Source organism: Phaethon aethereus (genome assembly GCF_964289735.1).
Source record: "Phaethon aethereus genome assembly, chromosome: 2".
NCBI classification, from domain to species: domain Eukaryota; kingdom Metazoa; phylum Chordata; class Aves; order Phaethontiformes; family Phaethontidae; genus Phaethon; species Phaethon aethereus.
The window spans coordinates 106,791,857-106,819,734 of record NC_138582.1 but is presented as its reverse complement, the minus strand read 5'-3'; the positions used below and the strand labels follow the sequence as shown (position 1 = coordinate 106,819,734).

Genomic DNA, 27,878 nt, shown 5'->3' with positions numbered 1-27,878 from the left:
GGTGGAGTCACCATCTCTGGAAGTGTTCAAAAAACATGTGGATGTGGTGCTTCAGGACATGGTTTAGGGGACATGGTGGCGCTGGATTAATGGTTGGACTTGATCTTGAAGGTCCTTTCCAACCTTAGTGATTCTGTGATTATTCATAGCAAATGGAAGGTACCTCTGTGAAAAGTCATAGACTTCTTTACCTACCTACCTACATTTTAAGATTACTGGAAAACAACATTTGAGTAGGTTGCCTTTGACTTTCAACTGTGGAATTTTGCTATGAAAGCCACGCTTATACCCAACAGGAGATGGAACTGTAAGTCTGTAAGTTGGAACTGTAACATTGGGAAAATAAATTATGACAGCATTTGAGAGATGGGTGGCTTTGTTTTAAATATACTTCTGAAAATTATGTTTTGTCCCCTTCTACAGGCAGTATGCTAGAAGGTAAAAAAGTATTCATATGAATCTAAACACTCACATAGAGACCCTTTCAGTGCATGAGTAACTAATGCTGATGCTCAAAAAATTAAAAACCCCCCAGAATATAAAATCATTATTTTTGCAGTAATTATACAACCAAGTTAGTGCCAAGTCAGACACATCCTGAAGCTCACCTGTGTAGTTAGTGGTGAAAGCTGTACTGGAGAAAGTAGAGCAGGGAGAGGCCTGGCCCAATTCAATATATCCATCACATTTCCACCTGGGCCCTTTTGCTCCTGATCAGAGAAGTCTGAACTGCTGTGTGCCTCATCTGTCTGTATTATCACATCTACAGTTTTATCCTCACCACTGTGCAGACATTCTTCAGTAGTCCTGTTCTCAACACAGTCATCAAAAGGCTCAGTACTTGCTTGAAATTCCATGCCTGTTACAGAATTTTGCTTTCCAGCACTTTCTAGGGAAGAATACCAAGGTCGCGTCTTGCCATCACGCTTCCTGATCTTTTTGTGGATTTGTACAGTTTCTAAGACACAAACATATTGTTAAGAATTTTTTTCCCCTCCCATTTTTCTTCATAGAGGTAATAAATGATAGTAATAAGAATGCATTCCCATCTTTTCAAGTGTTGTTACCATAGACTAGTAATATGAAACACTTAATGCCACTTTCGGAAATATTTGCCTTACAGAAATCAGATGTTGTTATTCACAAACTATTATTTTTTCATGAAAAAGGTGTATGTATGTGCACAGAGCTCCCCACAAACCACTTCATGACTTGAATCATTAAGACTATTCTTCCCAATTTTTCTTATCAGGAAGGGCCATACTGGGTAGGACTGAAGGTCCATACAGCTCAATTATTTTAGTTTTAGCCCGATAGCTAATGTTCAGCAAAAGCAGGACAAGCATGCAGTGACACTCCCCACTCAGGCTGCAATTCTCAGCTGAAAGCAACCTGCATCTTTCAGCCAGCAGCTGCACTCGCAGGCCAGTTTCAATTATACCCTGCCATAAATACAGTAAGGGAGTTCTTAGGTATATTCCTAGTTTTATGATTTAATACATATATGCTTTTAAAGTGTTTGTTCTTTAAATTTCAATACTGAGTTTAATCATACAAGATTTTGTCTTTAATTATGTGACTTAGTTAAAGCTGGTCCCTTAAAAAAAAACAACCTTCTAAGAAGTGAGGCTCACCCTGCAACATACCTATGCACAAGTGTTTGAACCACTAAGACAATGAAAGATACTGAGCAGTTGACAACCCTTTCAAGATTATGTCAACTATACCAGTTTTAGTTATTATAGCAGCAAGAAAGCATGTCCAAGTGCTCTGTGTGATTCTTTGCATTGTACTTTTTTCCTTTTGAAATCACACTTTTTATTACTACACAGTAACCCATTTCTTATGCATGCAGACAAAACATGTTGCCTCAGAAAAGTCTAAATAGTAGAGACAGAGAAATTAAATACTGATTATAATTCTGCTAGATACTTTTAACAGTGCAAAGATGGCAGAGTTTTCTGAAATTTAAATTCTATGATTTCATAGAAAGAAAAGATGACATCCAATAAACCAGTAGAAATCAACAATCCCAAAACCCCAGTGTGCCACATAGAACTAGAACCTATTCTGTAGTATTTGCGATTCTTATACAACATTTGTATGTGCAATCTTTATAGTGCTCACAAACACTACCGGACACAGAATCAGCAGTATTCAAGCAAGAGATAAAACCTATTCTGTGTACATCCAAGAACCATCCCACAGTATAAAGAACAGCACGTGCACAAAATGGTCTTGAACAGAGGGTGTATCGATTTAATTGGCACAACTTGTATTCTGTTGGAAAAATAAAAAAGAATAGCATGTTCGTTATTGCTGTCAGTGTTTATCCACTCCTAGAATTTGCAGAGATACTCCTGAAGTAGGATCAATGGTAGTATAAGATTCAAAAAATTTAATTTGATTTGACAGGTGAAAATGACCTCCCAATAACCTTTAAGCAGATTCTGATATGTTGGCTCCACTAAAGAAGTTAGTAGGAAAACTGATCAAAAACCATATTTCCAAGATCCATCTCAGTCACTTCATGTAGCAGCTCCATGTCAAAATCTCAGTTTTTGAAATGGACAGTAGGAGGAGGGAGAAATTGTTCGGCCTAAAGGGCCTTACCACCTCATCTTCCCCAAAGATAAGTAAGCTCTGCTATCTCCTTTGATCAAAGCAGCATCTTACCAGTTTTAAGATCACACACTGTTTCATAAAGCTATTTCAGCCAAGAGAGAACATGTGAAAACAACTCTGCAGACACCAAGGTCAATGAAGAAGGAGGGGGAGGAGGTGCTCCAGGTGCCAGAGCAGAGGTTCCCCTGCAGCCTGTGGTGAAGACCATGGTGAGGCAGGCTGTCCCCCTGCAGTCCATGGAGGTCCACAGTAGAGCAGATATCCATCAGTAGCCTGTGGAGGACCCCACACCGGAGCAGGTGGATGCCCGAAGGAAGATTTGTCATAGCAAATTTCAAAGGTTCCTCTTACAGGAAACTTGCCAACTCTTTGGCACCAACTTCACATCCAGGAAAAGCCCTACTGATATAGAGCCCTTCTCATCATAAGGATCCTCTCCAAGATCGTATTTCACAGACAAATTTTACTTTATCCAGGGAATTGCACTCTTCATTATGTCACTTACCAAAATGATTTTTGTCCTCACATCTACAACCTGGAATCTAGTCCACATAGCTTCAAACCCTTACATTGCTGCCTGCTCCCACTTCTGAGAAGGTTAAGATTACTCTGATCTGAAAACACCATCAAAATCTACCACACAGTACTGTGAAATACTTCCTTGACAAAGAATGGAGAAAGGAAAGCAGAGATGAAATAAGCAAGCCAATGCTCACATGAGCTGCCTTGGTACTAAACAAATTGAATTGAATTTTACAGCTGAAATCTTTGCTCACGATTGTCCACATTGCAGGGCAATTCACCGTTGCAAACCTTCTCTCTCCTCCTCTTCTCCCCACTCTAAACTACAAAGCAACTTTTTGAAACAAGTCTTGTTTCTTTCTCTCAAAAAGAAGGACCAGATTAAGATTCTGGATATTTTATCAAAACTCATCTAGCCATAGATGAAACCTCTTCTGCTTTCCAGCAAAAAACTCGTCACTATTAGCACAGTGACTACAAGTGCCTGGCAGCAGCAACTTGCACACTTCTCAAAGACAAACAGCAATATTTCTCTGAAGAACAATCCCTCCACAGAAAGTTCGTAATGCCCTGCTGACAACCCTCAATTTTTCAACCTGTTTCCAATCATGTGAGTTTCAGGATGTTTTATACACTAGCTATTATTTAGAGCTACAGACAATATTCTGGTTTACAGAGGCAGCAAATCCACACATCCCATCATATGAAACAAACAGTTAGGGTGAACATTGCATGGTTGAAGCTAAATGCACAATACTATGCTACCTACAGACGTTATTTTGACAGATTTTCATATGGTCTTAATGACAGTAAATGCAAAGCTTTGGATATTTTACAGCACGCTTGAGTGTAAATCAGCCAAAGAGGTATCTTTCTGAAAGGCTAGATCCAGACAGACAGAAGGACTGACATTCTCTGGAAAAAGTACTTCAGCAATACTACCATCAAGCTGATTTGCTCTCTAAGATGAAACCATTATAATATGGGACAAGAAATTAGTGTAAACTCATTAAGATTTTTTTTTTCTAGAAGACTGCATCTGTAAACACAAACATTTTGCTATTATGAATGCAAGGTAATGGCTACTTTCATGAGAGGCAGAACAAGAAGATTGCTGTCGGAGGCTTAAAGAGGGAAAAAAACAAACCCAAAGCAACAGAAGATAAGATGTATTTCTACAATATCTAGCCACTCCAACAAAAGCAAAAGAGGGATGGACCATAAAGGGGTGTTATGGAAAACTGCTTCCTTTTGTACTGTAGTTTCCTTCAGAAAACGTGAATAAGAAAGATGGGACAGTACTCCTGGAATCTGAAGTTCCCCTTGTGGTGGATGGGAAGGGGATGACACTAGAACGAAATACCCCTGAAATAACCCATATTTTAAACTCTTCAGTTTCTTGTGCTTGTTCTTGTTATTTGATTGACCCTTGATCAAGAAATCCAATTCAGAATCTCAGGGGACAACTGTCTAGCTCAGTTTTGGAGCTGAAGCCACAGATCTGCTGCACTAAACTGGTGGTAGTGAGGTTGATAAACTGGTTTATGAGTCAGTCCTTGTATTTTGGCATCTCTTAAGAGGATTCCACTGGAACACAGTCTGAAACTAGATTCATTGGGATCTACATTGGTAGCAAATTTACAGAGTTAACAGGGTGGGGAGACAGGATAATAGTTCACCTTCAAAGCTCTTAAAAAGCCAGGGTATGCCAGACAGTATCTCTACAGCCTGAGTTACAGAAAAACAAAGTAGTAGAGAAAACAAAAATGCAAGATTAATAAGCACACTCTGGAGAGATAACTACAGAAACACTAATGCAGTTTCAAGGCACCTGTTAATCTTGAGGGCAGAAGGAAAATTACATCCGTTATGTGAAGTTAAAGCAGTTCAAGTTTGCTGTGAACATGCATGTGGATAACTACTCAGATTATTTTTTGCTATTATACTGAACATCATGTTACAACATTAAAGCTATCACCAAATTATGTGGTTTGTTTCTCTGTATCACAAACATGAAAATTAATGCACTGTTACCTATTATTATTCAGGCAGGCATGAATGAAGAAAATGGTGGCAACAGCTTTTAAAAGTTAGAATCCAGCTATGTCACCATGCGTTTGTTTTTAAAAGAGTTCTTGCATCCCATAATTCTACAAACTGCAGTTTATAATGATATAATAATTAAGGTATAAACATGAGAGGTGAGTTTTGACTACTTAGAAATAGTCAAAACAGCTGATAGCAAAAGCATTTGATTTCTCAAATGCAGCAGCAGATTACAACGGCTTTTAATCAGAAGAGCATTCCAGTTTACTTGGCTGTTCAAATTAATATTTGCAATTATTTTCAAATATTCTAATCACACATGTACTTGACCAGGCAGTCACCAAGGAAAGTATTTAAATCTCTCAAAAAAGCGTTATGCAAACAGTACCCAACCTGATGATACCCCAGTAAGACTAAATTAATGCACCTGCATATTAATAAATTCACATTTACTGGAGCCTACCTTCTGTAACAGTCAGTCTTCTTTTTTCAGGCCACACCTTATCCTGAACAGAAGCTGAAAAGGTATACCAATATTTATTTTTGGTCAGAAAAAGAGACAGCTTCAAGAATATGTCAAGACTTTGCATGCCATCTTACCCAAGACAGGATCATTTTCCTGATTCTCTCTTTTCCCTGTTGCACTGTCAATGCACATCCAGAGTTCTTCTAACAAGAGCTTTATTTTTTCTGTTAAAATAAATATTTTTATAAATTGAGGGAAATCTCAATTGCTCAGAGAACTAAGAATTTACATTTCTCTGTTTTTATTCAGAACACAGACATGCCTACAACAAAATACCCACAACAAAAATTAAGACAAGGGACATAGGGGCATTTTAGCCTTACAGAAAGTGAAATGCTAGATGTCATTGAGGAAATGTATCCTGTACTGGCCACAGCCACACAGCAGAGTACAGCAACATTTGCATAACACTTTAGCTTTTCCTTTCTATAGTGAGGGTAGTGAAAAGTTGTAGCAGCCCCCTGAATAAAATGTAAAAGAAGATTTGAATGTAGAATTAGTAAAATTAAACAGCTTTCTAAAACAACCCAGGTGACATAAATGGGGGAGGAAATCTTGTAGGCAGAAAGTAATTCACAGAATCACAGAATAGTTTGGGTTGGAAGGGACCTTTAAAGGTCATCTAGTCCAGCCCTCCTGCCATGAGCAGGGACATCTTCAACTAGATCAGGTTGCTCAGAGCCCCCTCCAACCTGACCTGGAATGTTTCCAGGCATGAGGCATCTACCACCTCTCTGGGCAACCTGTGCCAGTGTCTCACCACCCCTCATTGTGACAAATTTCTTCCTTATCTCTAGTCTAAATCTACCCTCTTTTAGTTTAAAACCATTACCCCATGTCCTATCACTACAGGCCCTGCTAAAAAGTCCGTCCCCATCCTTCTTATAGGCCCCCTTTAAATACTGGAAGGCTGCAGTAAGGTCTCCCTGGAGCCTTCTCCAGGCTGAACAACCACAACTCTCTCAGCCTGTCCTCTAGGAGAGGTGTTCCATCCCTCTAATCATTTTGGTGGCCCTCCTCTGGACTCTCTCCAACAGGTCCATGTCTTTCCAGTGCCGAGAGCTCCAGACCTGGAAGCAGTACTCCAGGTGGGATCTCACCAAAGCAGAGCAGAGGGGCAGAATCACCTCCCTTGACCTGCTGGCCACACTTCTTTTGATGCAGCCCAGGATACAGTTGGCCTTCTGGGCTGCAAGCACACATTGCCAGCTCACATCCAGCTTTTCATCCACCAGTACCCCCAAGTCCTCGGCAGGGCTGCTCTCAATCCCTTCACCTCCCAGCTGTATTGATACCAGGCATTGCCCCGACCCCGGTGCAGGACCCTGCACTTGGCCTTGCTGAACCTCATGAGGTTTGCTTGGGCTCAGTTCTCAAGTTTGTCCAGGTCCCTCTGGATGGCATCCTGTCCCTCAGGCACATGAACCGCACCACTCAGCTTGGTGTCATCTGCAAACTTGCCGAGGGTGCACTTGATCCCACTGTCTATGTCACTGATAAGGATATTAAACAGTACTGGTCCCAATACAGACCCCTGAGGAAAACCACTCGTCACCTATCTCCATCTCTACATTGAGCCGTTGACCACTACCCCCCGGATGTGACTGTCCAACCAACAGTCCACCCATCAAATCCATACCTGTCCAACACAGAGAGAAGGATGCTGTGGGGGACCATGTCAAGGGCCTGACAGAAGTCCCAACAGACAACATCTGAAGCTCTTCCCTTGTCACATTACCTTGTCATTCCATCACAGAAGGACACTAGGTTGGTCAGGCAGGACTTGCCCTTGGTGAAGCCATACTGGCTGTCTCGAATCACCTCCCTGCCCTCCACGTGCCTTAGCATAGCTTCTAGGAGGATCTGTTCCATGATCTTCCCAGGCACAGAGGTGAGGCTGACAGGTCAGTAGTTACCAGGGTTCTCCTTGCTACCCTTTCTGAAAATGTGTGCAATGATTTCCAGTTCCCAGGGACTTCACCTGACTGCCATGACTTTGAAATATCATGGAAAGCGACTTGCAACTATATCAGCCAATTCCCTCAGGACTCTGGGATGCATCTCATCAGGTCCCATAGACTTATGTATGTTCAGGTTCCTCAGGTGGTCACGAAACCTGATCTTCTCTTACAGGGGGAAGGTCTTTGCTCCTCCAGTCCCTGTCTTGCAGTCCATCCACTCGAGAGGTGTGGAGACACTGCCAGTGAAGGCTGAGGTAAAGAAGTTGTATCACTCAACCTCAGCCTTCTCCTCATCCGTTGTTACCAGTCTGCCAGTCTTGCTCATCAAGTTGTGTACACTTTCTTTGACTTTCCTTTTCTGGCTGACATACCTGTGGAAGCCCTTTTTATTGTTCTTGGCATCCTTTGCGAACTTCAGCTCCAGCTCCTTGGCCTTCCTGACCAAATCCCTACAGAATCAGACAGCATCCCTGTACTCATCCCAGGGTACCTGTCCCTGCTTCCACTGCTTGTGCATTTCCTTCTCACTCTTTAGTTTCACCAGCAGGTCTTGACTCAGCCATGCTGGTCTCTTGCCTTCATTTCCTGATTTCTTACACCTGGGCATCGAGCACTCTTGCGGTCTATAGAAAGTGTCCTTAAATATCTGCTCCCTTGCTTAACTAACTTAATTAGTGTACATTCTGTTAGTGTTCTTGCACACTTACTTAACTATCGTCAGATCCAACAATCAGGAACTGAGACTATCAGTTTTGTGCCAATTCCATAAGTCAAAGACCACAGCAAACTGCAACTATTTTATGAAGACACATATTAAAAAAACTCAGTACATATGAGGAACAGCCGCCAAATTTTGCATGATAGCTATTAATAAACATTAACAGTTTCTCATTAGTAATAAATCCTTGCTGCTATTTGAAGCTTAAATTAGAGCTCTGATCTTAATTTTCACATTTTGCCATTAATTAAAAATTAAAGGATGAAATTGGGTACCAATTTAGTACAATCCAATAGGCAGTAAAAATATGCCAAGACACACAAGAACTGACAAGGCCTACCTTTTTCAGAGAAGTTGAATTTTGGCAACAAACTTTATATACAAATATTGCAAAGCAAGAAATAGAATAGGGAAGTTCTTTTGCCTGAAAATTGCCTTCAGAATTTCTAACAACTCAAAAGCATTACCAGTATGTTAGAAGACTGAAAAAATACAAAAAAATATATTTGCTTAAAGTTTGGCCTCAGGACTTCAGAGGAAGTTCAGAAGGAGTATGCTCCATTACACAGATTCAGACAATTTGTAGCAGATATTTTAGATCACTAGGGAAAAAAAGTCAATAGGATAAGAAGGAACTATACATCCTGGATTTCCACTATGTTAGCCTCACATAAAAATTGTAGCAGATTACACTCCTATCTTGTGCCTTTTACTTTGCATGCTTCCTTTATATGATTCCAATGAGCTTCAAAGACAACGGGATTATTTGTATTTTTCTCAGTGTTTGCATTCTGTTTTAGAATTGCACATCAATTGACTTCACACACACATGGGGTAGACTACTCATTTTAATGAAACAAGTATTTTCCTTACTGCAAAACTGAAAATAGTCATCTATTACATTAGTTCTTCATCAGCGCAACATATCTGTATCAAACACATCTGCTCTTCTAGCATTTCTGTCAGTACCCTGTTTCCAAAAATGCAACTCCAGAAGAGTTGCAATAAATTCATAACAGTTGGTTCCACAGAGAGAACAGTCTTGGGGGAAGAAAAAAAAAAAAATTTACCTTTGTCTATATCTGTCGCAAGATCTTCACTTGAACTCTGGGTCTCAGCATGCTTAACTATTAAAAAGAGGAGAGGGGGAAAAGGAAGTGTTCAAATAGAAAGATACCAGACATAAATCTGAAGGCAATGAAATGTGAACACTTACCTTTTCTGCACTTCTCTTTAAGCACACCATCAAGTTCTCCCTGTTAAAATTAAATAATATTTATTTTTCATGTCAGACATAGTTTATAGAGTATCTACTCTTAATTAGCATGAAATCTATATCAACATTTAAAAGGTGATGCTTCAGTTGGAAAATTTCTATCTTTTAAGGTGAATTACTATGTTTAGTTACTCAATATCCCCCAAAAATGTAATTTTACTATTTCCGTATCTGTATTACTAGTAAATTCCTTTTTTCCCCCCGGAAATACTAAGAAGCTTCATCCAAAAGACCAGGAGAGACTTACTTGTGCCTTCTTTAGCTCCTTTTCAAGCTTTTTCTTTTCAGTTTTCAGTTGTCTGAAGTCCTGTGTATGCTTTGTTGCAGCCTCTTCAAGAAAGAGAACCAAAATTCAGGTTAGAAACTACAATATGAGAGACAACTAATTTAAGTAGTATTGGTCACCAGTTTGCAAATCAAATTACCAGAAAAAAACAATAGATAGCATGAAATACCAATCTATTGAAGTTGTATTTTGGCTCATTAAGACAACAACTCATGCATAAAAGTATGTGGTCTTCCACTGCATAATTACTGTTCTGAACTACTGAAATACATTTATTACTTTTTGCACTTACATGCAAGAATGAAGAGTGGGTCATATTGTAATGATACTGCACTGTAGAACAATATACACCAAGTGAAAAAAGGGAATAAAATTAAGAATGAGGTGCAATGTTTTTTTCATGTGTTTTATTTTCTTATTTAAAAGAGGGCTCTGGTTCAAAGATGAAAACACAACAGCCAACTGCATTAGAAAGGTGTAGATAGCACTTGATACTAATAAAGAGAGAAGAGTGCCTTATCTCTTAATATCTAACAGACACCTGGGAAGAGTGGAGATGGGATGGGAATAAAGAGTACAGGGCAGGAAAGTGAGGATTGAATGTGAGGTTCCTAGGGAAATTCTCAAGCGAGAGAGATACTTGAGAGAACTCCCAAGAGATCAGCTTGGTGACTTATATGTGGACAGCAGAGAAAAGACAGATGGAACTTGCCTGCTGATCAGATCAGGTCACAGAAGAGAGCATTTCAAAAGAAAGAGGATTAAAAAGGCAGTTCAGGTGGTAGGTTGACAAAACACAATCATGGGAAAATTTCAGATTGACAAAAGATACCAGGTGGGGTCTGGGATATTTAATGAACACAGAAAAGAACAAAACAGATAAAACAGTCACTCAAATTGGACCTAGTGCAAACTATCTCACATTATTTTGTTCTAGCTCTGCCAGAATTTGAGTTTTTTGGGGCAAGAGGGTATAAAAACATTGCTACCATGTAATGGAATTCCAAAATGCTCAACAAAATAAACACCCTGTACCTGTACTTTACAGTAGGATTTGTGGGGTTTCTAACACTAAGATAGAAGTCACTCCCTTCATTGTACTTTAAACTGTGGTAAGCACAGCCGTGTGCCACGAATAAAAATATTTGCCTTACCAACTAACAGCACAGCAAGTGAAGTATCAGAATGCTTTATGCATATCTACTCTCTACTAGCAAAATAAGAAAAACACAGCACCCTGAGGCAAGTGCTTTATCTCTACTTAAAAACAAAACAAACAAACCAAAAACCAATTGCCAGAATATTTAAAAATCATAAAACATGTGTCAGGATCACTACATATCTAAATATTATTATAAACATGACTAAAAGAATCCTGCCATTATGAGAATGCTGGAGCACATGCTCTATGAAAACAGGCTCGTTGGACTAGATTTAATTAGCTTGAGACCCAAAACCCAGAAAAGCCACCTCAGAAGGGATCCAAGAGCAGCCTTCCTGCACCTACAAGAAGGTATCAAGAAGATGGAATGAGACTGTTCAATGGTGCATGGTGGGAAGACAAGAGACATCAGGCATAAGTTGAAACAAGAGAGTTTCCAACTAGCTATCAGGAACAGCTTCATCACCATGAAGACAGTCAGTCATGTAGCGAACCAGAGTGCCTGGACAAGCTGGGCAGAGTCTGTCCTTTGAGGTTTTCATGACCAGAAGTTCCTTTCCAACTTCATTTATGCCATGTGCCTAACATACTGAATAGAAAACATTTTGCAGGAGGGCTGATGTAATTCAGAGACTAAGCACCACACATAATACTGTCCTGCCTTGCTCCGTGAGGCCTCAGAGTTAGAAAGTTGCAATTACTTTTTTGGATAAAAATGGAATCAAGACATGGAGTAGGAAACAGCACAGTAACACAGTGTAGAAAGTTACCTTCAAGTTTCTTCACTTTTGTTTCCAGTTTCTTTCTCCTGTTAAAAAGAAAAGATTAATATGTAATTTTTGTATACAATTATGTTGCATGAAAAGTCAGGGGAAAAAAAAAGTCTAGCCATTTCAGAGAAAACACATTTCCTAGAGCCAGGACCTGTGAGACCAACGTGTCCCTGAAGTTGAAAACGTAAATCAGTGGCACACTGGTGTCATTCTCACACAAACAGCTGTATCTGTTAAAAGACACAGTTTGCTCTTAAGAGTCAGTCCACTAATCCAGGTACATAAATATGCCTTCAGCTACAACTTGGAGTTACAAACACAACCCAAGAAAACTGGCTTCTGGTTTTTGCATTTCTGCGATGTAACACAGACGGGTTAGTTTTACTCCTTAAAAACAATTAAGCCTTGCTTACAATCAATAAGATCTAAGCAACGAGATAATCAGGAATAGCCTTCAGGATCACTTATGTCCCATAGCTTTTTGTTCAGAATATCTAGGTGTTTACTAAAGCCAAATGAAAACCAGTAACAATTATGCATCCTGAACAATTTTGACTTCAGAATTTCCAACCCTACCTTATATGTAAAAATACACAGAACCAGAAAATAAATTTTTTTAAAAAGTAAACACTTCTATTATTTCCTTCTGTTAAACACCAATATCCCAGAAACAGTTTTTAAACTCTTGTGATAAGCAGAGGACTCTGTCCTGACAAACACAAGCTACCAACGCTCACTGATTGCTTTCCTGAAGAAGAACACAGTTCATCCATTCCCATATTAAAACTTGTATAACGGATTAAGATGTATAGCCTTTCTGGATGTGCAAGCTTTAATCATCACTTCAGGCATTAACTGGAATAAATTTGAAAACCCACTCAGAAACAGGATGATTGACCATCTTTGGCACATTCAGTAGTCGAAGCATTTATAATATTAAGTAACAGACAGATGCACTTGGGCCTTCTCAGCCTGAACAGGTTCATACTTAACTCTCTAAACTGATGATAGCTTTGGCAGTCAAGCCATAGGTGAGAATTTCAGAATAAAATCCTCATAAAACATTTCCGCAGAAAAAAAAAAGGAAAAAAAAAAGGAGGGGGTGGTTGTTCTTTAAAAAGATAGCAGGTAATGAACTTCTCTTTCTCTGTAGATTATCTTCTCACCAATGCACACAAGTACCACATCTACAATGTATAGACACTGGAAGTAAGGACAGGCAACATGGGAGGCCTACAGAGATGCTGTTCGCCATTGCAGGGAGAAGATTCATGCAGCCAAAGCTCAATTAGAGTTCAAGCCGACCAGTACTCGGAAGGACAACAAAAAGAGCTTTTTAAAGTATGTTAACAGCAAAAGGAAGATCAGAGATAATATCGGTCCATTACTTCATGAGGTCAGTCACCTACCAAATAGGGACACAGACAAAGCAGAGACATTTAATGACTTCTTCACCTTTGTCTGTAACACCTGTGATTGGCCCTGGGACCCCAGGAGTCCTGTGTTGGAAGACTGTGACTGGGGGGTGATAAACTTCCAGCCAACTCTGAACTTGCTCAAGGCTTGCTGCTTCAGCTGGATGCATGCTTCAGCTGGATGAACGCAAATCTATGGGGCCTGATGGGATTCTTCCTAGGGTACTAAAAGAGCTGGCTGATGTTATCACAGGACCTCTCTCCATTATTTTTCAATGGACTTGGGAGTCCAGAGACATCCCAGTTGACTGGAAGCTGGCAAATGTTGTTCCAATTGTCAAGAAGGGTAAGAAGGAAGACCCTGGTAACTACGGGCCTGTCAGTCTCACTCCAGTGCCAGGTAAAATTATGCAGAAGGTTATTCTGGGAACTATTGTAAAACACTTGAGAGACAATGCAGTCACTGGTCATAGCCAGCATGGGTTCATAAGGGGAAAGTCCTGTTTAGTTAGCTTAATTTCCTTTTACAATAAGGTCACCCATCTAGCTGACCAAGGGAAGCCAGTAGATGTGGGGTTTTTTTGATTTTAGCAAAGCTTTTGTTACTGTCTCTCACAGTATCCTTCTGGACAAAACATCCAGCATACAGCTAGACAAGGCCATAATATGTTGGGTGAGCAACTGGCTGAGAGGTCAGGCTCAAAGAGTTATAGTAAATGGGGTTACATCAGGCTAGCAGCCAATCACCAGTGTGGTTCCTCAGGGCTCAGTTTTAGGGCCAGTGCTCTTTAATGTTTTTATAAATGATCTGGATACAGGAGTCAAATATGTACATTAAGTAAGTTTGCCAATGATACAAAATTAGGAGGAGCTGTAGACTCCCTCAAGAGTAGAGAGGCCCTACAGAGATCTGGATAGACTAGACAGCTAGGCTATCACCAACCATACGAAATTTAACAAAAGGTAATGCAGTGTTCTCCACCTGGGACAGGGTAATCCTGGTTATATGCACAAATTGGGGGATGAGAGGCTGGAGAGCAGTCCTGCAGAAAGAGATCTGGGGCTTTGGGTTGATGGCAAGTTAATCAAGAGTGTTACCTGGCAGCCAAAAAGGCCAACCATGTCCTGGGGTGCATCAAGCACAGCACCAGCTAGCTGGTCAATGGAGGTGATTGTTCCACTCTACACCCCACTGGTGCGGCCCTACCTCAAGTACTGTGTGCAGTTTTGGGTGCCTCAATATAAGATAGATATCAAACTATTAGAGTGTGTCCAGAGGAGGGCAACCAAGATGGTGAAAGGTCTTGAGGGCAAGACTTATGAGGAGCAGCTGAGGTCATGTGGTTTGTTTAGCTTAGATAACACTAAGGGGTGACCTCATTGCAGTCTACAACTTTCTCAAGAGGGGCAGCAGATGAGGAGGTGCTGATCTCCACTCTCTGGTGATCTGCGATAGAGCACAAGGAAATAGAATGAAGCTGCATCAGCAGAAGTTCAGATTGGACATTAGGAAAAGGTTCTTCGCTGAGAGAGTTGTCGGTCACTGGAGCAGGCTCCCCAAGGAAGTGGGGCACCAAGCCTGTCAAGAGTTCAAGGAGCATCTGAACAATGCTCTTAGTCATATGGTTTAGTTTTAGGTAGTCCTGCAAGGAGCAGGGAGTTGGACTTGATGATCCTTATAGGTCCCTTTCAAGTAGAGACAGAAATTCTATGATACAACCGACTAAGTATCTGAATAACCAGACAGCCACTAAATGCCAACATTTATCACTGCAATGATATTTACAGTTTAAATAGTTAATTTTACAGGTGCAATAGTATGCTGGCTAATTTCATCAACACATGAAATTACATTAAAAAAGAAAATAGGTCAACGCTAAATCTAGTAATTCATAAAAAGCAAGGTTTGTAGATGATGCATTTAGACAGAAGTCTCCTCTTATGCTACGCAATTCAAGCTCCTACCTGATATTTAAGATGCATGCACAACTTCAGCTAGCAGAAAGGAAGTTGCATTCAGAAGCAGCATACATCACAGAATCACAGAATCACTAAGGTTGGAAAGGACCTTCAAGATCATCAAGTCCAACCATTAACCCAGCGCCACCATGTCCCCTAAACCATGTCCTGAAGTGCCACATCCACACGTTTTTTGAACACTTCCAGAGATGGCGACTCCACCACCTCCCTGGGCAGCCTGTTCCAATGCCTGACCACTCTCTCGGTGAAGAAATTTTTCCTAATATCCAATCTAAACCTCCCCTGGCGCAACTTGAGGCCATTTCCTCTCATCCTATAACTAGTTACTTGGGAGAAGAGGCCAACATCCTCGTTGCCACAACCCCCTTTCAGGTAGTTGTAGAGAGCAATATGGTCTCCCCTCAGCCTTCTCTTCTCCAGACTAAACAACCCCAGTTCCCTCAGCCGCTCCCCATAAGACTTGTGCTCCAGACCCCTCACCAGCTTTGTTGCCCTTCTTTGGATGTGCTCCAGCACCTCAGCATCCTTCTTGTAGTGAGGGGCCCAAGACTGAACACAGGATTCAAGCTGCGGCCTCACCAGTGCCGAGTACAGGGGCACAATCACTTCCCTACTCCTGCTGGCCACACTATTTCTGATGCAGGCCAGGACGCTGTTGGTCTTCTTGGCCACCTGGGCACACTGCCGGCTCATATTCAGCCAGCTGTCAACCAGCACCCCCAGGTCCCTTTCCGCCGGGCTGCTCTCTAGCCACTCCTCCCCAAGCCTGTAGCGTTGCATGGGGTTGTTGTGGCCGAAGTGCAGGACCTGGCACTTGGCCTTATTAAACCTCATACAGTTGGCCTCTGCCCATCAGTCCAACCTGTCCAGATCCCTCTGCAGAGCCCTCCTACCCTCCAGCAGACCAACGCTCCCACCCAGTTTGGTGTCATCTGCAAACTTACTGAGGGAGCACTCGATCCCCTCATCCAGATCATCAATAAAGATATTGAACAAGACCGGCCCCAGAACCGAGCCCTGGGGAACACCGCTTGTGACTGGCCGCCAGCCGGATTTAACGCCATTCACCACAACTCTCTGGGCTCAGCCATCCAGCCAGTTCCTCACCCAGCGAAGAATAAACCTGTCTGAGCCACGAGCCGCCACCTTCTCCAGGAGAATGCTGTGGGAGACGCTGTCAAAGGTTTTCCTAAAGTCCAGGTAGACAACATCCACAGTCTTTCCCTCATCCACTAGGCGGGTCACCTGGTCATAGAAGGAGATCAGGTTGGTCAAGCAGGACCTGCCTTTCATGAACCCATGCTGGCTGGGCCTGATCCCTTGATTGTCCTGCACATGCCCTGTGAGCACTCTCAAGACCAACCGCTCCATGATCTTCCCTGGTACAGAGGTCAGGCTGACAGGCCTGTAGTTCCCAGGATCCTCCTTCCGGCCTTTCTTGTAGACGGGCGTCACACTGGCAAGTCTCCAGTCTTCTGGGACCTCCCCTGTTAACCAGGACTGCTGATAAATGATGGAGAGTGGCTTGGCAAGCTCCTCCGCCAGCTCCCTCAGTACTCTCGGGTGGATCCCAAAAGGCCCCATAGACTTGTGGGTGTCCAGGTGGTTTAACATGTCCTTAACTGCTTCCTCACGGATTATGAGGAGTATATTGTGCTCTCCATCCCCATCTTCCAGCTCAGGGGGCTGAATACCCTGTGGATACCTGGACTGGCTATTAAAGACTGAGGCAAAGGTAGCATTAAGTATCTCAGCCTTGTCCTCGTCCTTGGAGACAATGTTCCCCACCATATCCAGTAGGGGGTGGAGATTCTCCTTGCCTCTCTTTTTGTTGTTTATATATTTGTGATAACATTTTTTATTATCCTTTATGACTGTGGCCAGACTGAGCTCTAGCTGGGCTTTTGCCTTTCTAATTTTGTCCCTGCGTGACCTAACGAGATCCTTGTACTCTTTGTGAGTTGCCCACCCCTTCTTCCAGAGGTGATAAACTCTCCTCTTTTCCCTGAGTCCCAGCAAAATCTCCCTGTTCAGCCAGGCCGGTCGTCTTCCCCACCAGCTCTTCTTACAGCACATGGCGACCATCTGCTCCTGCACCTTTAAGATTTCCTTCTTGAAGACTGTCCAGCCTTCCTGGACCCATTTGTCCTTCAGGACTGTCTCCCAAGGGACTCTTTCAACCAGTGACCTGAACAGGCCAAAGTCTGCCCTCCGGAAGTCCATGGTAGCAGTTCTGCTGACCCCTCTCCTTACTTCACTCACAATTGAGAATTCTATCATGTCGTGGTCGCTAAGCCCAAGACGGCCTCCGACCACCACATCTCCCACCAGTCCTTCTCTGTTTGTAAACAGCAGGTCCAGCAAGGCACCTCCCGTGCTGGGCTCACTCACCAGCTGTGTCAGGAAGTTATCCTCCACACACTCCAGGAACCTCCCAGATTGTTTCCTCTCTGCCGTGTTATACTTCCAACAGATGTCCGGTAGGTTGAAGTCCCCCACAAGAACAAGGGCCAGCGAATGTGAGACTTCTGCCAGTTGCTTATAGAATGTCTCATCTGTCTCTTCATCCTGGTTGGGTGGTCTGTAACAGACTCCCAGCAAGACATCTGCCTCATTGGCCTTCCCCCTCATCCTTACCTTTAAGCACGCGACTTGGTCTTCACAATCTTTGATTTCTATGCAATCAAAACACTCCCTAACATACAGAGCCACCCCACCACCTCTCCTTCCCTGCCTATCCCTTCGGAAGAGCTTATAGCCATCCATTGCAGCACTCCAGTCATGAGAAGCATCCCACCATGTTTCTGTGATGGCAACTACATCATAGCTGTCCTGCTGCACAATGGCTTCCAGCTCCTTCTGTTTGGTGCCCATGCTGTGTGCATTGGTGTAGATGCACTTGAGCTGGGCTATCGATTTCAACTCTGGCACGCTATCCCTAGGTTCAACTCTAGTGAGCCTGGTATTATCCCCTCCCCCCTCCAAATCTAGTTTAAAGCTTTCTCAATGAGGCCTGCCAGCTCATGAGCAAGAATCCTTTTGCCCCTTGGAGTCAGTTGCACTCCATCAGCAGCGAGGAGGCCCTGTGCCATGTAAACTGCCCTGTGGTCAAAAAACCCAAAATTCTGACGACAGCACCAGCCCCTGAGCTACGTGTTGATCAGGTGTGCTTTCCTGTTCCTTTCAGCGTTCTTCCCTGTCACTGAAGGGATTGATACAGCATTACAATCTACTAAAATTACGAAAAACATGTGATTACATTTGTAATACTCAAAAGTTGAAAAATATAAATCATTCTACATAATGATAAAAGGATATACAAAACAAGTGAGGCACAGCACAATTGCTCACCACTTGCTGACCAATGCCCAGTCAGTTCCTGAGCCGTGGTGCCTCCCCAGCCAGCTCCCCCAGTTTATATACTGAGCATGACATCATATGGTATGGAATGTCCCTTTGGCCAGTTTGGGTCAGCTGTCCTGGCCGTGCCCCCTCCCAGGCTCCTGTGCACCCCCCGCCTGCTCGCTGTCAGCTGGGAAGCTGAACAGGCCTGGACTGTTTTCAGCAACAGCCAGCAACTGGGGCAACCTGTGCCAGTGCTCTGTCACCTTCACAGTAAAAAAGTGTTTCCTGATGTTCAGAGGGAACCTCCTGTGTTTCATTTTGTGCCCACTGCCTCTTGTCCTGTCACTGGGCACCATGGAAAAGAGCCTGGCTCCATCTTCTTTACACCCTCCCTTCAGGTATTTAAAGACATTGATGAGACTCCACTGAGCCTTCTTTTCTCCAGACTGAACAGTCCCATTTCTCTCAGCCTTTCCTCAATGGAGAGATGCTCCAATCCCTTCATCATCTTTGTGGCCCTTCACTGGTCCTCCAGTATGTCCATGTCTCTCTTGTACTGGGGAGGCCAGACCTGGACACAGCACCCCTGGTGTGGTCTCACTAGTGCTAAGCAGAGGGGAAGGATCACATCCCTCAGCCTGCTCACAATACTTTGTCTAACGCAGACCAGCATGCTAGCCGCTTCCTTTGCCACAAGGGTACATCACTGGCTCATGTCCAACTTGATGTCTACCAGGACCCCCAGGTCCTTTTCTGCCAAGCTGCTTTCCAGCTGGCTGGCCCCCAGCATATACTGGTGGCTGGGGTTGTTCCTCACCAGGTGTGGGACTTTGCACTTCTCCTTGCTGAACCTCCTAAGGTTTCTGTCAGCCCATTTCTCCAGACTGTCAAAAGTTCATGCTGGATGGCAGCACACCCCTCTGGCCTATCAGCCACTCCTCCCAACTTTGTGTCGTTGGAAAATTCACTGAGGGTACTCTCTTGTCCCATCATCCAAATCACTAACAAAGACGTTAAACAGGACTGGACCCAGTATGCAGCCCTCTTCCTCTCCCCCCAGGGTACACTGCTAGTTACCAGCCTCTAACTAGGCTTTGCACCACTCATCACCACCCTTAGGGCCCAGCCATTCAGCCAGTTTTCAATCCACCTCACTGTCTGTTCATCCAGCCCCTACAACATTTTGAGGGGCTATGAGGCTCTTAAGGCAGACAGTTCATCGTAGAAGTCTATCAAGTTGGTGAAGCCTTGGTGAAGCCATGCTGACTACCCCTGAGGAGTTTCTTGTCCTTCATGTGCCTGGAAATGGGTTCCAGGAAGAGCTGCTCCATCACCTTCCCAGGGATCAAGGTGAGGCTGACCAGCCTGTAGTTTCCTGGCTCCTCCTTCTTGAAGATATGAGTGACAGATAGGAGCTATGTGATATACCTATATTGAGACAGTATATTGCCAGCACATTAGGGTGGCCAGTTCCCTCTTAAGATGCAGTTAGCAATGGGGTAGCTGCTCCCTGCTGTTCTTAAATAGAGCAATGTGCTAAAGACTCCTTTAAGCTCACAGGACATAGAGTACCTATATGTGAAACAAGTGCAGTCTGGCAGAAGTAGTGACAACAGCAAGTGACAACAATGAGTCTGCTTGTACAATCTTTTGTATGATAGCGGCTTGCTGCTGTGCTTGTGAGTACCATATGTTTCACAAGCCATGTAAAGATACTAGGATATCTCATTTGAGAGGTGCTTCAGTCCCTTGATCATCTCTGTGGCCCTTCGCTGGACTCTCTCCAGTATGCCCATCTCTCTCTTGTACAGAGGAACCCAGAACTGGACACAGTACTCCAGGTGTGGCCTCACCAGTGCTGAGCAGAGGGGAATGATCACCTCCCTCGACTTGCTGGTAACACCAAAATAGCTTAGGAACACCAAAGTTAAAAATGATAGCCAGTTTACAAGGAAGGACATAAGGAGTCACCAGTGAAAATCCCACTGGGATGTGTGCTAGAACACATCAGAAATAAAAGCTGACTACAAAAAGCAGCAGAAGAGTCTTAGAATTCCAAGCAACTAGACAGCAGTCATTGGTGTTGACAAATGCAAAGTGGAGCACACATGGAGAAAAATAACCACAACTATAACCACAACTACAACCACAACTACAAACTCAGAACACCCAGCTTTATATTAGCTGGTTCTCTTTCGAGAGCATAAGTATCTCTCCATACAATACTGAGAAGTCATAGTTCCCTGATACAGGTGATTTAGATGCTAGGAGTACAACAGCACTAAAAAGCAATTAGACAAATTCATTATAGAGTCCATCAAGAGCTGTCAGACATGGTAATACACACATATGCTCCAGGCAAGGAAGCCTCTGAGTGAATGCTTACTGGAAGAACAACCGCTGGGAATTATCAAAGCACAGCTTTGCAATATTCTGTACTATGTAGTAATCCCTCCTGCCCATTTTCAAACGTGGTGGACAGTTCAGGGCCTGCTGAGTTGTTTCTTTAAAAACAATTATTTTAAGGACTGATTTTAAGTGCAGATAATTTAGCTGTATCATTTATATGTTGTCCTCAGAGATTCATCAGCACAATGGAAACGGACAGCAATAACAAAAAGCTAAGACCAAGAACCATTTAAAACTGGAGAAACTACAGCTGCTTCTCCAGTCTCATCCTGTTCTTAAAAACCGTCGCTAAACAACCACCAAAAGCCACTTCAACTCCCTGTTCTAAGAACCTGTAAGCATAGAAATTTTAGCAAAATGTAAAGCATAACTAGGTAAGGTACAACACTAAGTTCTGGAAGAGATAAGAGGAGGAAAGAGAGGTTGTGAAGAAATGTAGCATCACTCACACAGCATCACTGTTTACTATTTCTTCTTTAATTTTAACATATTCCAGTTGACTCTCGCGATAAATCTTGAGAGAACTCTGTGGGGAAAGAAAGCATGGTTAAAGATGGCAGACACTTTACCTATTCTAATGAAAACAGTGCATAGCCAAAAAAGTATATTCAATGAGAAAATAAGCAAGTTGAAAAGTCAGGTTATTCTTCTTTAAAGGCAAAAGTTATAACAAAACAAACAAATAAATCTGTATCTATCTATCTATCTATCTTTTGATAATATGCCTTCAACACCCATCTGGATAGGATTTCAAAGCTGAAGTCAAGAGCACAACTATTATACACCATACATATAACCTTTTTCTGAAGTGCCATCAGGACATCAGCTACTAATGCTTGCTGAGGGAAGATGATTTAAAAAACATTTCTAAAATAGAAGAAAAACTAGGTACAGTGACAAGACAAATGTTGATTATCCTACTTTGTACTGGCATGAAAAAACTACAAGAAAGAGGGTGGGGTATTTTTTTCAGAATTTTTTTTTCTAGTTAACATCTAGAAAATACATATATTTAGGCGATTTCAACAGTCAAAAGCTTGTCTTCTGTAGACTAAATCTCAGCTAAGAGATGCGAGAGAAATTAGGAATAAATTCAAATAGCCAATAATGTAAAAGCGTATGTTCAAAATGGTAACAGAAGCAAAATCCTATTCTGCACAGACCCTCCTTGCACCTTTAATAGTACAAGTTATACAGAGTTCAGTAATCTAACAAGATCAGAACAGAACCAAAGGAATTTGAATGTATCTCCTTCCTTCCTAAATAAGGAAATCAGACTCAAACAATGCGATTTAAAAAACATATCACAGAAACTACAACAGCCTGAACTTTTTGCCTATCTGAAACCTGCTGCCATTTAATTAATTGCACCTAAAACCAGAGCTGCCTGTCCTAATGGACTGGAAATAATAACTGGGCTCATTAAAGCTTCTTCATTAAGATGAGCATTAAATATATACATTTCCTTCAACAGAAAAAGTGCAAGTTATTTAAATCTTACAAGCACACCTTTTTTTCTTCCAACTCTGCTTTCAGGGAACCCAACTCTTCCTGGCACTTTTCCAGAGGCAGGATTTTCTGTAGCATCTGCTCCACTTGGCAACGAAGAGCAGAGATCTCTCTGAAACGGAAAGAGCAATTAAAAAAAAGTTTCCAAAAAATATGGGTGCTTTCAAACTTAATGTTCTGACTCTTCAGGCAAGAGTCTGAATATTTTGCTTTCCGCCTATGGAAAAATGCTGAGAGACACCCAAAGGCTTGTAAGAGTCTAAGTGTTCTCATTTTTCCATCCAACATTTTAGATGCAAAGAAAATGCAACATCTGATTTAAAAACATTAAACTGAACCTAAAGCTAGATGCAAGCAGATGCCATGTGCCACACAGGAGTACTGCCCAGCTACCTACACCGAAGTGCCAGGAATAAGTGTCTCCACATAGATAGCGCTATGAAATAAGAGCAGAGTCCAACTGCAGGATTTTTCAGCAGGCAGGATGGAGTCCATAAAGACTATAGGCTGCCTCCTCCCCTGTAATAGAGTAGAGTAAGCCAGGGCACACAGCCACAACTCTAAGACAAAATGCTTCATATAAATAGGGCCGCCCCAAATACGCTTACATTTAATCACCACCAAAAGATGAGCTCCACATCTCCTCTTGGTCACTTTAGACTTTCATGTAACACAGGGCCAGGAAAGCATTTCACACAGGTATTGTAGAAAGAGGACAGATTTCTCTCCTCATCAAGGGTATCTCTGCTAACTATGGCCTAGGAACCACGGTTAAAAAACAAAAGGACCATATTAAAAGATCAGCCTAGACCTAGGGCTGGCTGTTGCTGTTACAATGTCAGACTCCTAAAACTGTCCAAGACAAGGAGAACATAGCATCTTTAGTAAACAGTTTAAATCAAACTCACCGTTCAGCAAATTGAAGCTGTAATCACTTGTTAAGGTAGAAATTAAAAGCAGTTTATCAAATGTCTTTATATATATTTCAATCCAATTGCCACTTGCAAAGAAACATCCAATGAAGACTTCCACCCAAAAAATACAGGACTTGCAGAACTGTTTGATTGAAACATTTCAATACATTTGATGTGAATAAGCAGAACTTCTTCCGTTACATGAGAAAACTTGACTCATTCTCAGCAAAAGAGATTTCAAATAGTCCATATTAAGCCCTATATTAGATACAGCTGGATCTTAAGTGGATAGTTTTAATTCCAAAGCCCTATTTTCTTTACAAAGCCTATCCAGTCTGTTCTTTATTTGATGCACCATCTCTTAACTTAAATGTTAAATAAAAAGCCGCAAGCCCTCTTATAAGAAATGCCAATATACTAATTCTGTAAGAACACCAATAAAAAAGTAAAGGATATCAGTGCATTTCTGTTGATACTCTGTCAGCAAACGACTGCAAGAAAAAAAAAAAGACATTACTCATTCTCTCACCTGATTTTAACAATCTTAGGACACCTTTCCTTTTGCTTTATAGATAAATACAGAAAGTTTAAGACTGGTTTGCATTTTCTGATAGTAGTCAATACAACCCTTCTGTTTCATTAACCCATTCAAACCTCAAACAAGGCTGATTTAAAATAGAAAAAAACCCACCGCAACCCAACTGGCAATTACATGAATTTGTAGCCATTAACTATTTGCAGTTTAAAAAAACCCAAAACAACCCCCCAAAAAACCCCAACAAAACAAAAAACCCCAACCATATTATTTAGATAAAGAATGTAATATATATATAATCAAAAAAATACATATAATCACAAAATCATATCCTAGTTCCCAAACTTAAAAGGAAGTTTTCCTAGGAAAGAACACATAAATGTAAGAAAAATAGTTCAAAAGACCCTAAAAGGCAGCCATAAAAGGGTAACGCTCTTCTCCAAGGTGTACTGTGGGCCACAGGACAGCACCACAGTTAATAAAGTTATTATCTCCTTTCCTCAAACATTATGGTTTTTAAGAATGGAGAGAAGAAAGGACAGGAAAGAGAAATACCGTGGAAGTTACTCCCGTACACAGAGAGCTGCATTACTTTCTCTTGTAACAGTTACAAGTAATCAAGTAAGGCAAAAAAGAAAGAGTCTGAGCTGCAAGTAGTTAAAGAAGAGGTAATTCCAACAAGAAATGTATGCACTGGCAGAGAGAAGAGGGACACAAAGTTTGGAGGTCCCAGAAAAGGGTCCCAGTTAAGACAGTGAGGGTTCTCTTAAACACTTCTTGGAAGTGCAGGATTGGAATTGAGATTTGCTAAAGCTAGATTGACACATATCTGGGACAGGGTACATAAGAAATAAACCATTACAATTGGGAGACATAGCAAGGATATTAGGCCATAGAGCTATAAATAACATATCTTGATACATTATTCCATACAGTCATATGTTGGTGGTTATTGAGACAAGGTGGAAGCAGTCACAGAAGAAAAAGCAAACTATGAAAAGCGTTTTAGAACCTTACTGTTCTGACTGATGTTTGGCCTCACTTGCCATATTCTAATATTTAATCCCAACAGCATTTCACACCTTAATGCTTGGACTAAATTCTGTTGAAAAGGTTTGTATACACCCTTGCTTGACTTTTAGTTCTCATATCGTATTCTTCACAATAGATAAAATGAAATACATCTCTTCAAAGAGCTGCTCCTGCTAGTATACATAATAATACATTAGCTGTTATAGCTACACAAAATAGCCCTGTTTTACTACCATTACACACAGATGTTTTAGGGCATAAATTAAAGAAGTCTTACAGTCTAGATTTAGAGCCTGTTTGTGAAGAAATTACTTCATTTTGAGGAGGATTTTGTTTTAGGCATTAGCAAATATCTACATTCCACAAAATGTATTTGCTGCATTGCTTTACAAACTTAAGAGCAATAAAAACCAAACCAAGAAAAAACAAAAACACTTGTGCAATTGTACTTACTCTCCATCAATCATTTTTTGCTTCAGTGCAATTAATGCGGCTACATATTCATTTACATTCTGTAAGGAAGAGTCTCAAGTTGGTAAAGAAGTTTCACCCCAAAAACCTGTACTATACATACACTGTAAACAGCACCTGAATTGATTGCTAATATTCTACACAATACAATAATCTTTTTTTTTCAGTTCTCCTAGTTACTAATTCACCAAAAATATATTCATACAAATACATACAGAGAATGCAGGCTCCACAAGAAAGTAAGCATACTTAGCTGAGGCTTTACTACAAAAGCTCCTCAAACTTTCCCTTTACAGTAGATTATACACTAAAATCCCCATAACTTTTCCTCTCAAAATCAGATTAAGCTTTGGCAGAACATTACCGATAAACGGCATCTAGCTCACTTGAGCCTACAGATTTCCCAGATTCTCAATCCACACTCATCCTAAGTGTGTCCGAAGACCTCCTCCGCCCTCTGAACTCCCAGCAGGTTCCCAAAGCGTTTTGCTATAACACTACACGCTCACTGAAGAAAGGAGGTCAACGATGACACTCCCTCCACTACACCGAAGCAAACTCAAAAGGATACGCCTAGAAAGTCACTAGCAGGTCCCGCCGGGCTCGCCGCGGAGACACGAGCTACTTCTCCGCACCTTCGCCCGGCTAAAGCTCGCCACTGCTGCTGCTTTTACAGAGCCCGCTTGCCACATTCGCTATCCGAGCCCCCGCCGCACCTGGAGCGGTGACTGCAGCGCCCAGCGCTTCCCACCCGCCAGCGGCCCGGCGCAGCCCCGCGGCCGCGTCCTTAACCAAACACCCCGCCCCAGGCGCTCCAGCGCCACAGGGACGGCGGCCCGTTGCTACCTGCTGCAGAACACCGCAGTTCGCGCAGGCCGCGGCGGCGGCTGCAGTCCCGGCCGGCGGCGGCGGTGTCTCTCCAGGCATCATGGTGCCCGCCGCGGCCCGGCAGCGCCCCGCGCAGCCACACGCGCCCCTCCGCCCAGCCCCTGCAGCGGCGCGGGGGTCGCGGCCGAAGTTGCGTCACACGCCGCGCGACGGCCGCAGCAAGGACCCAGCCCGCCTTCGTCTCCTGGAGGGTGACGTCACCGCTGCCTGACTAGTGGCAGCGGAAAAGACCGCGGAAGGTGCTCTCTGCAGAGGCCGAGCGTCGAAAGCGCCCGGTGAATACCGTCTTGTCCCACTGAAAGGAACAGCTGCTCCCTCATGTGCCACGCCCTTCTACAAGCACAGTCATTTATTGTTTTGCAATGCACCGGCACGTCCGCGGGCGCCGCTGCGGCCCTGGCCCTGGCGCAGGCGCAGGAGCAGAGTGGGGTAGCTTCTTCTCGCCTGGCGCGAGAGGCTGGACGGGGCCGCTGCTGGGGCGGGGCGTCGGGGGGGCGGTGTCTGTGCGCTCGGCTGCCCCGCCCCCTCCCCGTGCGGCTGGGGCGAGGCCGGTCTCCGCCGGCGCCGGTGTGGGCGGGGCTCCCTCCCCGGTCATCTGCGGCGCGCGCGCCGGCTTCCCTCCGATCCGCCGCGGGCTGCTGGCGGGTCGCGCTGCCCTTCCCTGCCGCACACAGAACCGGGTCTTAAAGCGGGAGCATTCCGGTTCAGCTCACCCGGACAGCGTCTTGTGGGAGCGTGTGGCAAGAGACCGACCTTGTCATTTCACCCAAGCATCCGTAAAGAGGTTTTAAAGGGCAGTATTTAGCATCACTTGTCGTCATCACGGCTGCCGGCACCTACCACCCACACAACGTCTTTATATAGCGAGCGAGCCAGAAGACTCCATGCGTTGCAGCGCGCGCTTTCGATCGTATAGAGGAGCAGCAGCGAAGGCCGAAGCCTCTGAGCGTGGTGTCCCAGCCTGCCCCACCGCCGAGGCACGGCCCCGCCGCAGCATTCCCGCGGCAGTCGTTCCGTATCTGATTGGCAGGAGAGGTGGCTGCACGCCATGTGAATTAGCTTCTGGGTTTTTCTCTATTCAGCTCATGCTGTTGGACTTTTATTTAGCGAGTGCTCTTTGCACCGTTGCCGCTGCTTACACAACTTTTAGTCTACCTGAAACTTTCTCTGGTTCACAGTTTATCCAAGTACTTAAAATTGCTTTTTCGCTCTTGTCTTCCTGCTAGCTTGTACGTATTCCTCAGGGGAGCCTCTGTTCATCCCTGGCTCTGCGGAGCCACATTAAATCTTCCTTCTCGCTAACGATAGTGCATACAGCTGCATGGTTGACTGGACCTTGATTAAGACATTGAAACTTGTAACTCCTGTATAGGTGCTCTGATCAAACAGAGTAGTTCAGGCTTTCTCAATCTTTCTACCGTGAGAGCTTTACAACAATGTAATAACATACTCATTAGAGCAGGAGTAGAGTTCAAGTGACAGTGC

At 43.1% G+C, this 27,878-nt stretch overlaps 1 protein-coding gene across 1 annotated transcript in view; it reads right to left on the bottom strand.

Annotated features, from left to right (window-relative positions):
- The window catches only part of ICE1 (interactor of little elongation complex ELL subunit 1), a gene marked incomplete at its 3' end in the record, with an annotated part of 45,230 nt that extends 18,789 nt beyond the window's left edge, over positions 1 to 26,441 (bottom strand). Inside the window, exons 1-11 of the mRNA XM_081996465.1 lie at positions 26,352 to 26,441; positions 25,488 to 25,546; positions 23,903 to 23,958; positions 22,554 to 22,663; positions 21,494 to 21,570; positions 11,893 to 11,930; positions 9,922 to 10,004; positions 9,615 to 9,654; positions 9,469 to 9,525; positions 5,794 to 5,883; positions 609 to 958 (exon numbers count right to left, since the gene is read on the bottom strand). Of these exons, the coding sequence (XP_081852591.1) occupies positions 609 to 958; positions 5,794 to 5,883; positions 9,469 to 9,525; positions 9,615 to 9,654; positions 9,922 to 10,004; positions 11,893 to 11,930; positions 21,494 to 21,570; positions 22,554 to 22,663; positions 23,903 to 23,958; positions 25,488 to 25,546; positions 26,352 to 26,435 (1,044 nt within the window). The 5' untranslated portion in view covers positions 26,436 to 26,441. The remainder of the gene's footprint in view (positions 1 to 608; positions 959 to 5,793; positions 5,884 to 9,468; positions 9,526 to 9,614; positions 9,655 to 9,921; positions 10,005 to 11,892; positions 11,931 to 21,493; positions 21,571 to 22,553; positions 22,664 to 23,902; positions 23,959 to 25,487; positions 25,547 to 26,351) is intronic.
- Positions 26,442 to 27,878: the final 1,437 nt, after the last annotated feature.